The sequence below is a fragment of the Camelina sativa genome, chromosome 12, assembly GCF_030686135.1.
Source record: "Camelina sativa cultivar CO46 ecotype springtype chromosome 12, ASM3068613v1".
Lineage (NCBI taxonomy): Eukaryota > Viridiplantae > Streptophyta > Magnoliopsida > Brassicales > Brassicaceae > Camelina > Camelina sativa.
Window position 1 is genome coordinate 36,787,371 of NC_141891.1, and position 11,641 is coordinate 36,799,011.

At 34.1% G+C, this 11,641-nt stretch overlaps 1 protein-coding gene and 1 pseudogene across 1 annotated transcript; both read left to right on the plus strand.

Moving 5' to 3' along the window:
* Positions 1-3,637: 3,637 nt before the first annotated feature.
* On the plus strand, positions 3,638-7,211 carry LOC147933202 (putative F-box/LRR-repeat protein At5g41630). The gene is made up of 5 exons (XM_087479881.1): positions 3,638-3,753; positions 3,896-3,966; positions 5,180-6,160; positions 6,303-6,449; positions 6,545-7,211. Exons 3-5 carry the CDS (start codon positions 5,183-5,185, stop codon positions 7,004-7,006), a joined length of 1,587 nt encoding a protein of 528 aa, XP_087336007.1. The 5' UTR covers positions 3,638-3,753; positions 3,896-3,966; positions 5,180-5,182; the 3' UTR covers positions 7,007-7,211.
* A 1,069-nt stretch (positions 7,212-8,280) lies between these two features.
* LOC147933203 (putative F-box/LRR-repeat protein At5g41840 pseudogene) lies at positions 8,281-11,119 on the plus strand (annotated as a pseudogene).
* Positions 11,120-11,641: the final 522 nt, after the last annotated feature.

Here is an 11,641-nt window from a genome sequence, read left to right on the forward strand (position 1 = left end):
GCATTTGATACCTTTGTAAGCCATTTCAGGAGATTAGAGATTCATCATCTTCGACACTTTGGCTGAAGTCTGGTGTAATATGTACAAAAATCAGGTGAAGTATGTAGGCAAGTCTGTTGAAGTATGGAGAAGTCTGGTGAAGTCTGTTTTCTTTATACATGCGATCCAGAAACTTATTTATTTTTTCTGATTTTTTCTATTTTCATTTTTATATTATTTCTTTTATTTTAATAATGGGTATAAATACCTCAAAGGCCTAATTAGCAGTACGTTCTATTTTTGAGTTTTTCTGCAATTGATACCTTTACAAGCCATTTCAGGAGATTAGAGATTCATCATCTTCAACCCTTTGGAGAAGATTTCTAAACTCTTTTCATTTTCATTTCATTAGTCTATTATGTCTTCTTTTATCTCTTTGTGTTGTTCAATTCAATATGTGTTAGTAGTCTCTTTATTAGGTTTTAGTAGTCCTGGGCAAATAACCGGAACCGAACGGACCGAACCGAAATTTCGGTTCCGGTTCGAGTATGGTTAGTAGATAATAACCGATTGGATAGTGTTTCAATTACCCATAGATATCGGTTATTAACCGAACCGAACCGATATCCATTCGGTTATCCGAATCAAACCGAACTCATATAAAAATTATGTTTTAGCCAAGAATCGAACTTGAGTCCCCTGCAAACTTGACCGTGCAAAGTGGCCACTGCACTACGTTGAAGTTTTGACATTCTAATACATGTTAAAATATATAACGTAATAAAATTAAACTAAAAAACCACACCAATATCATATATATTTAGACCAAAATACCAAAATATTTTAAATAAACCAAATATTTGGAAGTTTTTAGATATATTTGTTAAATTATAATCAAGTTTTATTTAAATAATATTTTTTTAAAAATATATTACACTGTTTTGGATACCCGGAACCGAAACCGAACCAAACCCGAACCGAAATAGTAAATTAACCGAATGGATCCTAAACCTCTATATCCGAACTATCCGGAACCGAATGGATATGATATGCTCAAATTAAACCCTAGAGCTACTCTCTCAAATTAAGAGATCAATGCAGTACTTAGGGGTCGAATTCCACAAGGACTCAAGACTACACAATAAATTATAGAGTTTTTCAATTATGCTAAACAGATTAAATTAAATTAAAATAAAAGCAATGCAAAATATTAAATTAAAGACTGTTGTAAATTCAATGGATCAAAAAGCTAGGATTAGGGAATTTCTCAGGAAATTATGAAATATTAAATCAATCAATAAATTAGGATTCAAACAATTAAGAACAGATCTAGAACTCTAAACACTTTTGTAAATTAAATCAGTTCTCACTGCAAATAATATCTAAATTTAAAACCAGAAAATCCAAATCTCTTTGTAAAATTCTAGGTAATAAATCAGCAATAAAAACAGGTTTAGATTGTTCACAAAATTATTAAATCAAATCTCTTTGCAAGAAATAATTTTGCTCATCAAAAGGTTTTTGTCAGGAAAATCAATTATATTCTCATATCAATTTATTTTCCTAGGGTATTAATTCTAGATGGCCAATCAAGGATTAATATGAAGAACAACCTAAGATGAAGATCTAGATAGATAATGAATCCTAAATAATCAGATCTAATAAATCATAAAATCCCTGTGAAAAACCCTAAACCTAACAAGCAAACTACTCAGACATAATCATTGAAGAACAAGACATGATTCTGAATAATAAGCAATTGAAATTAAAAAGAGTAATAAGGAGTTCAAGAAATTCTTCTCTCAAAGCAGATCTCTCTCTCTCCAAAGCTCTCAAAAATCTCTCAGGGTTGCAGAAAAAATAAAACTTGGTAGAATAAAAACTTGAGGGTTTGGAAAACCTAAAAACTATATATATATGTCCTAAAACACGTCAGGGACTTATGTTGCAAATATGGAAAACTTTGGGGCAGATTTGTAAATTTTCCAAAACTTGGGTCTTGAGTCGGCAGAGATGAGTGTCGATCGATGCCTCCTATCTTGGTGTCGGTCGATGCTCCTGCTTTCATCCGAGACCAAATTGATTCTTCAAGATTTATGCTCCAAAACAATCCAAATTGCTCCATTTTGCTCCTTCCATGCTAAAAACCTGTAAAGACTCAAAAACAATCTAGAAACAAATGAAAAGACACTAAAAGACTCTTTATATCATGGTTAAAAACCACAAAAACCATGATATATCAGGATATATCTGGAACCGAACCGAATACCCGAACGCCCAGGACTAGGTTTTAGGGTTCTAATTAGGGGATTCAATGCATTGATGTTTTGATTGTTATTTAGAGTTCTTAATCTTTAGGTTCTTTGATTCAGATGCTCTTAATGCTAGAATAGGACTGATCACCTTGTTCTAGATTCTAGGTTTTTCTATGCATCAAAAGTATTCAATAGAATGCATGAACTAATGAATTGAGCAATGTATTTCTAGCCAGCAAAAGTTAATGAAAGTTAATTTTAGGACGTATTGTGAACTTTATGAACTTGATTGTGCAAATTTGGCTATGAGGTTGCAAATGAAAGTTTAGCAAACTAATAGTCAAAATTTAGCTTCTAATGCGTTGATAGAGGGTTAGTCTATTATTGTGTTCATGTTCTAGAACAGTTCTTAATTATTGAATTTTTTTTTTCTCATTAGTCATTGATCTCTGAAATACCCTATGACCCAATGTTTTTTAATCTTATAATTTTCATCGTTTTTTTCTTGCATTTTTATTTATAATCCTAAAAACAAAACAAAACAAACATTTTTCCCCTTAGCTATTTACAAGTCTCGCAGATCTTACGCGAAGTACGAACAAGATAATCCGTTTTCAAGTTTGACGCACGTGGAATCCGAGAGAGGGATAAGAGTGGAAACGACTCCTTGAGCAGACTGAACTCATCCAACAGGTTAAAAAACACTAACCAATCTTCAGGGGCTTGGACCATCGCGACTAGCTCAGCACAATCCGTTTCATAGCGCTGACAAAAGAGTCCACATTATTCGCGGCTAACTCCGAATGAAGTGGAGATGGACTCCACCAAAGACACCTTGCTCCCAACAAAAAAAAGATTTAAACTTAGAGAATATATTAAAATAGAACATATGTGATTTTAGATGGTCTAGGTGGTTGTTTAGGCGTTGGATGAGTGCCTAGCGCCTAGACGGCCGCCTAGCCCACTTTTTAGAACAATTGTCAAAAGAAATAGTTGGTTATGATTAACTGGGGCCTTTTTGAAAATGATTGCCTAATACAAATAACTTTAAAATAAAAATTTCTGACTAATGTTATTTATTTATTTTTTATTTTTAAAATATTTCTAACAAATTTATTCATATACATAATTATTAGAATATGTTCAGGTTTTAATTTCAGAATTAATATGTATTCAACATATTTTCACAATATTTTTGATGAAATTTCAATATTTTATCTTTTGTTATTTTTTCCAGATTTTATTAAACCAAGGTACTGTATTTACAAAAATATCCAGTCAATGCAAAATAATTGTTTTGAAAGACTTATCAAAGTAAGGAAATAAATCTTATGAATAAACCCTATAACTCAAATTTTTTTGCTCCTCTTATATAAATATACACCTCTACTAATCTTAAACATAATCTTAATTAAATCTATTCGCTCCGCCTCTTATTTTTTCTTACATTTGTCTTGTAAAACAACCAAAAGATATGGCGACGGCGTTCGAGAAAAACTCTCAATAATCTCGAGACGAGGTATCAGTACTTTACTCGAAAGAGATAAAAATCTCATATCATCTAACTCCTTCAAATTTTCAAATTAAAACATAATCTTAATTAAATCTATTTGCTCTGCCTCTTATATTTTCTTGTCCGTATTTTTCAAAACAACCAAAAGATATAGCGAAGGCGTTCGAGAAAAGTCCTCAATAATCTCGAGAAGGGGTATCGGTATTTGACTTGAAAAAGGTAAAAATCGCATATTATCGAACTTTTTCAAATTCTCAAATTAAAATATTTGTTTTTGTTTTCTGGGTTCTGAATAGGGCCGAGCATATATTAAATAGTAGATACTTTAAAATTTTGATATACCCGAGTTTGGATCTGTCGGATCCGTGAAACAATTATCGAGATTCGGATCCACAAATATCCACGTGTATCTAGATCCAGACAAAAGTAGCTATGAATCTTGTAATTATTTTTTAAAATAAAATCTAATAAAAAATATTTTAAAACAATTTAAAAATATTTAAGACATAGTGCTTCTTAAAAATACGCATGGGTTTTCAAGATATAGTTTATGTGTTTGTGATATGTCATATTTTAAGCAATTCTACTATTTTGATTAAATATATATAATTTGTATACAAATAATTGAATTATTTTTATATAAAAGCGGATCTGATCTGAATATGTATATCGTAACTTTAAATCTATATATCCGAATCCGGATCTATGAGCTCCAAATACTTTATTTTTTTGCAGTCGGACTTCATATCTGTTTTTTCTATTATATCATATTTTTGGGTATGAATTATATCATATCTTGTCTAAAACATTTTAATCATATAAAAATAATTTGATCATCCCATCCTAGTTTTTGGTTGTGGTGGATCTTCTAAGCATTTTTTTTTTTAAATATTTTTTAAAATCATATTTTATTTAATACGTAAGAGTATCTTTATTGGTGATAGAACTGGAGTGTCTTTATTTAGATTTAAAAAATAAATGATGAATTGTAATTAAATGAAAACCAATAAAAAATGACATGTGGATAGGAAATGTCTTAAGAGATGTTTTTATCGTCTTCCTAAAACCATTCCCATCGGTAATACCACGAAATAGGGTCTGAGTGTGTCTTATCGGTAATACCACGAAATAGGGTCTGAGTGTGTCTTAATATATTTATGCAGAGACACTATCACACTCTCTTTCCTATTTTTCTTAATTTTTTTTTTAAATTAGTAGACACTCACCAAGTATGACTGATAAAGATGACCTAAATCACTCTTTTCTTCTCTTGGGAGTCTTAAAATTATATTAAAAATATTGCTTTAAGACACCTATAGTATAAGCAATGGAGATGGTCTAAGAAAGCAAAACTTAACATACAAAATTCTTAACTGATATTACGTACAAAGTGGTATTGTGACCTCACTGTAAGTGTTGATTGGTGTGTCAGAAAATGGAATCGGAAAATAAGGATAGGATCAGTGATTTACCAGACCCACTGATATGTCACATCTTATCCTTTCTTCCAACAAAAGAAGCTGTTTCGACTTCTGTTCTTGCCAAAAAGTGGAAGCCTCTGTTTGTTGATGTACCAAGTCTTGACTTAGATGACTCCAACTGTCGCAACCCCCCAATGAGTTATGAAGAAAAGAGAACGAATGGTACAAGTTTTATGCATTTTGTGGATCGTGTATTGGCTTTGCAAGGGAATGCTCCGATCAAGAGATTCCAACTTGTAGGTAGTGATGTTGTCAATGAACTGTGGGTGCTGGATTGGGTACCAAAAGTGTTGAGACGTGGTGTATCAGATATTCATCTAAGCATGTCTTCGCATTGGGAAAATTTTGAGTACCCGAAATTTAATCCTCTGCCTCCAGAGATGTTTGTAAGCAAGACACTGGTTAGGCTGACAATCATATTTGAACATGGCGTCAACATTAGTGTGAAAGGTGATGTTTCTCTTCCGAAGCTTAAGACTCTCCATCTTAATTATTTCAAGATAGCAACGAGTATGTTTAACAAGCTTCTCTCTGGCTGTCATGCGCTCGAAGAATTAGTGCTGACTAATTTGATGTGGACTAAGTATTTGGAACATGATGTTGTGTTCATATCTATCCCAACCCTCAAGAGACTCAAATTTTGTCGCTATGAACAATATGATGATGCTAACAAAACCGTGTCCTTGTCATTTGATAATCCAAATCTGGTCTACATGGAATATTTTGATACTATTGCGGATAGGTATCAACAAGTGAGTTTTGGTTCGCTTGTTGAAGCTACCATCGGACTTCGACTTACACCAGACCAGTCCTATTTCCAATGGTATGAATGTGAGAATTATTTGATATCCAGTGAAAAGTCTAATGTAACAAATTTTCTCAACGGAATACTCAATGTCAAGATCCTCCACTTGACTCCTGACATGCTTCAGGTCAGTTCCATTCATCTTTCTCTTAACCTTTTGTTAATATAATGCTACTCAGAATCAGAAATAAAAACAACCTGGATATTGATTAGTCGTAGCAATATATAAGGCTTGAGTTGATTTGTTTTTCTATTTTGTTTTTTTTCAGGTACTTGGTTGCTGCCGTGATACAATACCAATATTCAACAGCCTCACTCGTTTAACTATCGAGACTAAACCAGAAACCGAAGTACTATGGAAACCATTGCCAGCTTTACTCAAGAGTTGTCCAAATCTAGAAACCCTCGTCTTCAAAGTACCATATACACAATCCTTTATATCAACAACCATGCCACGTTGCTCAACACACATTTAGATTTTAAAACTATTTCCTTTTTTGTTTTGTTTCAGGGACTGCATCATATATACACAGAAAGATGTGAGGATGAGGACGGGTGCTTATGCAAGTGTTTTATTGAGTATACGGAAGTGGTTGCTCGTACTTGCCTGTCATCAAGTCCGGTCAAGGTTATAGAGATACTTAACTTTGGTGAAATTCTTGATGACAATGATGACGACGAAGATGATAATAACATAGTACGCATGCTCACGACCTTATCAGACGATGACGATGATGATGAAAATGGTGGACTTGTTCATTGCTTAAGGGAGAAGATAGAGTATGTCAAGTACTTCCTAGAGACAATGCCGAATCTTGAGCAAGTGAAAATGCGCTTTCTTTTATCAAATGAAGAAGATGTAATGATGAAAGTATTCAAGAAACTTCAGAATCTTCCCAAAGTAGCTTCACCCAACTGCAAAATCCAAGTATTCTCTGATAACCTCAGCCTATCATATAATACTTCCGACTAAATGGGCCGTGGTCCTTGTCTTTAGAAGATCTTTTTTTTCAAGCTACAAGTTTGTGTAGTTGCTGAAAGATCCTATGATTCTCTTTGCTTATGCCGTTTGTTTCTTTATTTGACAACTCTCTTTTCTTTTCTCTTTTTTTTTTTTTTTTTTGGTTTTATTTCCCTTAATGACTCTTGTGTTTAATTTATGGTTTCCCCTTTTGGCTTATGGTAATATCATATTTTGTTTTGACTATATATTTTCTGCGTGTATGTTGAAAAAAGTTAGCAAACCAAATGATAGACTAGATTTGCTTGACTTCACCATCCACTATATATAGCTTTTTTCAACTCCAAATGGTTAATGCCGTCAAATTTTGTGGCAGCATTTACATGATAGTTCTTTTTTGCAATGAGTTTTATTTTTTGAGTCTTTCTTTTGCTCATTCCTCTGTCTGTAGTCGAGCTCTCTGATCTGAAATCAACTATATAATTAAAAAGTGAAGATAAATATATCATATATGTAATGTATGTCTGTGTAATGTGTTAGACACTTAGACGTCCCAAGTGTTTCTTTGTAGTTGTATTTTATTTTGCTTGCATTTGCATGGTACAATCATGTGTGCGTTGTAGATGAAATCAGAAATTTTTAATTATTTTTAATTTCAAAAGATATTTGTTAATCCTAAATCTCAAATGCAACTGAATATATTTGAAAAGTTTTGAATAAAAAAATAATACAATAAATAAGAAGGATATTTTGAACTATTTTGTATTTTACAGAATTCTGTTTTATAATCTGCTTATAAACTTTCACAATATATAACAAATTAAAAGTGTTTTTTTTTTTTGGTAAGTAACATTTTTGAAAGTTGTAGTGGAGGTCTCATTAAGTTACTATGGTCACATTACTGTTTTTAATTTAAAATTGGAAAATTAAATTTATATTGAAAGGTGAATTGTACTTTTTGTTTTTGGAGTCACATTACTGTTCAAATAAATTGATTTATTTATGTCACTCTTGAGAGATAAATGTGGAGACTTGACACACAAAGAGAAAGCCAAACGTCGTCACTTGTCTCTATGATAAGAAACCTCACAGAGCAGCCCTAGTAAGTTTTCTCCATTTTCTTCTTATGATTTAACTGTTCATGTCTGATTTACCTTTAACGATTTTAGTTTTGTGGGTACTTATTGTTTCGTAGCCTTCTTCCTTTTCGGTTGAAACTTGGAATCTATTTCTTACCGGAGTGTCATGTATCATGTTCAGGTTGTAAGTAGTGTCTCTGTCACAAAATGAAAAATGAAAAGAACAAAATTGGTGGTTGTAGAGATATAATCAGCGGTTTACCAGACGCAATGCTTTGTCACATCTTAACCTTTCTTCCAACTAAAGAAGCTGCCTCAACTAGTGTTCTAGCCAAAAGATGGAAGCCTTTGCTTGCTTTTGTACCAAATCTTGAGTTTGATGACTCCATCCATCTCCACCCTCCTCCAGAAAGTAAGAGTTTTATGGCTTTTGTGGATACTGTGTTGGCTTTGCAAGAAAATGCTCCGTTGACAAGATTCCACCTCAAGTGTAAAAATGTTCGTCGATGAATATAAGAGCATGTGCATCGCACCGTCCTTCGTCCGTCCCACATAATTAAACCAATTAATTTAAATCGAAATCAAATATTTTACGAAGAAACGTTCCTTAAAACGGGACAATTTTTATGCGTCCCTCAGCACACGTGGCGGCGTTTGGTCTTCTCTTCTTCTCTAAAGCAAAAAAAAAAAAAGATTTGAGAAGAGAAGGAAAGAAGAAGAAGAATGGATTATCGGACTGCGTCTTTTATCGGATTCTCTGTTCTCTACAAGGATTACAAATCGATTGTGATGGGCTGCTCACGAATAGATTTCATAGCCACATATTCGTTAATACTGTGTCTTTTCCTTGGTCGATTTCTCTGTTCTCTGCGTCTTTTTCTTGGTCGCTCACGAATCGATTTCTCAGCAGGTTAGCCAATCGATTCAAAAATTCTGATTATATCCATTTCTTTCGAATTGTTTCTTGGGGACAAGCTATTTCACCGTGAATGTTGTTTCCTAATTGCTGAATCGATAGCATAGTTGTTGATCTGTGTTGGACAAGCTATTTATTGTGTTGCCATTTTAGCTAATTGTGATGGGCTGGTCCTTCGACCATGGAAATGCTTGAGTTTCATAGCCACATATTCGTTAATACTGCACGACATTTTTGAAAATATGCTTTAGAATTAGGTGTGTGTAGATGGGTAGATTCCCTGATAGTTTTTCCCCCTTTTCTCTTGGCTTGTTTGTTTTATAGGTGTCTTCTTTGTCTTGTACAGGTACGGCCTGATGGGCGGTGGAATCTATCCAGGTACGGCCTGACTTCATATCAACTTTGCTGACTTACCAAAGAAAGCATGTGGTATCCGAATCCAAAGTCAGCAGCAGTATGACATTGAAGGCAGCAGATTCATGAATAGCATTGACTTGGAAAGAGAAGACGAATGCGGGATATGCTTAGAGCCATGCACGAAGATGGTGTTGCCCAACTGTTGCCATGCCATGTGCATCAAATGTTACCATACGGGGACTAGACTTACTTCTGCTTCTCCATTTTCTTTACCGTATTGTGAGTTTGTTGCATTGATTTAGGACTTAACTTGTAAGGAGGATTGATTTGGATTCAAAATATTATTATTTTATATGAGGGACCAAAAACTATGGGACACCAATGCTGATACTAAAAACAAGAAACTTTCAAAATAATAATATTAAATTTGGGGGACCAAAAACTATGGGACACCAATGCCCATGGATTGGATAATCAAAGTGTTGAAACGTGGTCTGCTAGATATCGATCTATACGTTCCGAGTTCTTGGGATGGTATGGACTCTTTTTATACGCTGCCACTAGGTATCTTTGTGAGCAAGACATTAGTTAGGCTGAAGATACAGTTTGAGGATGGTGTCAGCACTAAGGTGAAACGTGGTGTTTCTCTTCCGAATCTTAAGACACTACATCTTGTTATTTTCGGATCGATACAGGTATGTTTAACAAGCTTCTTTCTTGATGTCACGCTCTCGAAGAACTATTGCTGGTTAATTTGATGTGGGACGATCCTTGGGTTAGTGTAGAACCTTTCTCCGTGACCGTGTCTATCCCAACCCTCAAGAGAATGAAGTTTTGTCGGTCCAAAAGATTTGATGAAGATACTGATTACGTGTCATTGTCACTTGATAATCCACATCTGGTCTATCTAGAATATTCTGATACTATTGCTGACAAGTATCAACAAGTGCGCTTTGATTCGCTTGTTGAAGCTAGTCTCGGACTTCGAGTGACATCTGATCAGATCTATATGCCATTGTATATGACGGACTCTTTTTTGGAATCCAAGGACAAGATTAATGTCACAAATCTTCTCACCCGAATATGCAATGTCAAGATCCTCTACTTGTCTAATGACACTCTTGAGGTCAGTCCCATCTTTTGTTCGTTACTTACTCTTCTTATGGCTTGAGTTGATTTGATATTTGTTGTTTTCGAAGTAGTACCATTGTCCTCATCTAGAAACCCTTGTCTTCGAAGTAGTACCATATACTATACACACACACCCCCCCCTTTATATCAACAGCTGCCATGTTTTTTAAGACACGCTTAGGTTTTTGAAACTGATTTCTTTATATACGTTTCAGGGACTACATCACAAATTTACAAATAGATGTCACGATGAGGATGGGTGCTTGTGCATATCGTAGTGGGTGGGAGACTCGTTCTTGCCTGTCATCAAGCCCGGTGAAGGTTATAAAGATATTGAAGTTTGGTGAAATATGTGTTGATGATGAGGAGGATGAGGCTGAGGATGAGGATGAGGATGAAGATGGTGAATCTTGTGATGAAATTGATGAAGGCATAGAAGAGCAGGTAGAGCAAGTCAGGCAATTCATAGAGACAATGCCGGATCTTGAACAAGTGATACTGTACTACAAGACACCCCATGATAAAGATGTGATGGAACTATTCAAGAAATTTCTCCAGCTTCCGACAGTGGCATCAACCAAGTGCACTGTCCAAGTTATCTCAGATAACCTCAAGCTTATCTTCTACTTTGTCGAGTACTAAAACGGAGGTACTATTCTTGATAAGATCCTTATTTCTTGATATGTCTCGGGCTTTAAGAATATCTAAACTCTATTCAAAGATTCTCTTGTTTCTTTTGTTTGTTTGTTCTTCCTATAATGACTTGCTTACTCCTTTTGAGTACTGAGGAAGGTGATCATCTTTTGTTTGTCTTCTCTTTTCTTCTATAGTTTGTTGAAGAATCTTAGCATTAGCTCACTGTTCTCTTCTTGAAATGGATCACAGTTTGTTGATGATAATAGTGATATGTCGTGTCCATAATCTTGTTTTGTAAGTCAAAGTTGACATACCATTTCTAAAGCATTATTGTTTTTACGTAACACTGATCTCATCTTGAATGTGAAATAAATTATTAACAAACCCCAAAAGTAATGGTTTTAGACTTTTAGTACAAAATTCTTAGCATTTGTAAAAATAATAATATACAGTCCTCCTCAAGAGCGAAATCACACCAAACCACATGCTCACTGATGAGTTCCACTGCTTGTGTTTTTTATGAAAATG

Bases quoted from the DNA above. Each gene is read 5' to 3' on its own strand.
- LOC147933202 (XM_087479881.1), top strand. From the start codon at position 5,183: ATGGAATCGGAAAATAAGGATAGGATCAGTGATTTACCAGACCCACTG. The intron at 6,161-6,302 runs GTCAGTTCCATT...GTTTTTTTTCAG, and splicing joins TGACTCCTGACATGCTTCAG to GTACTTGGTTGCTGCCGTGA. The intron at 6,450-6,544 runs GTACCATATACA...GTTTTGTTTCAG, and splicing joins TAGAAACCCTCGTCTTCAAA to GGACTGCATCATATATACAC.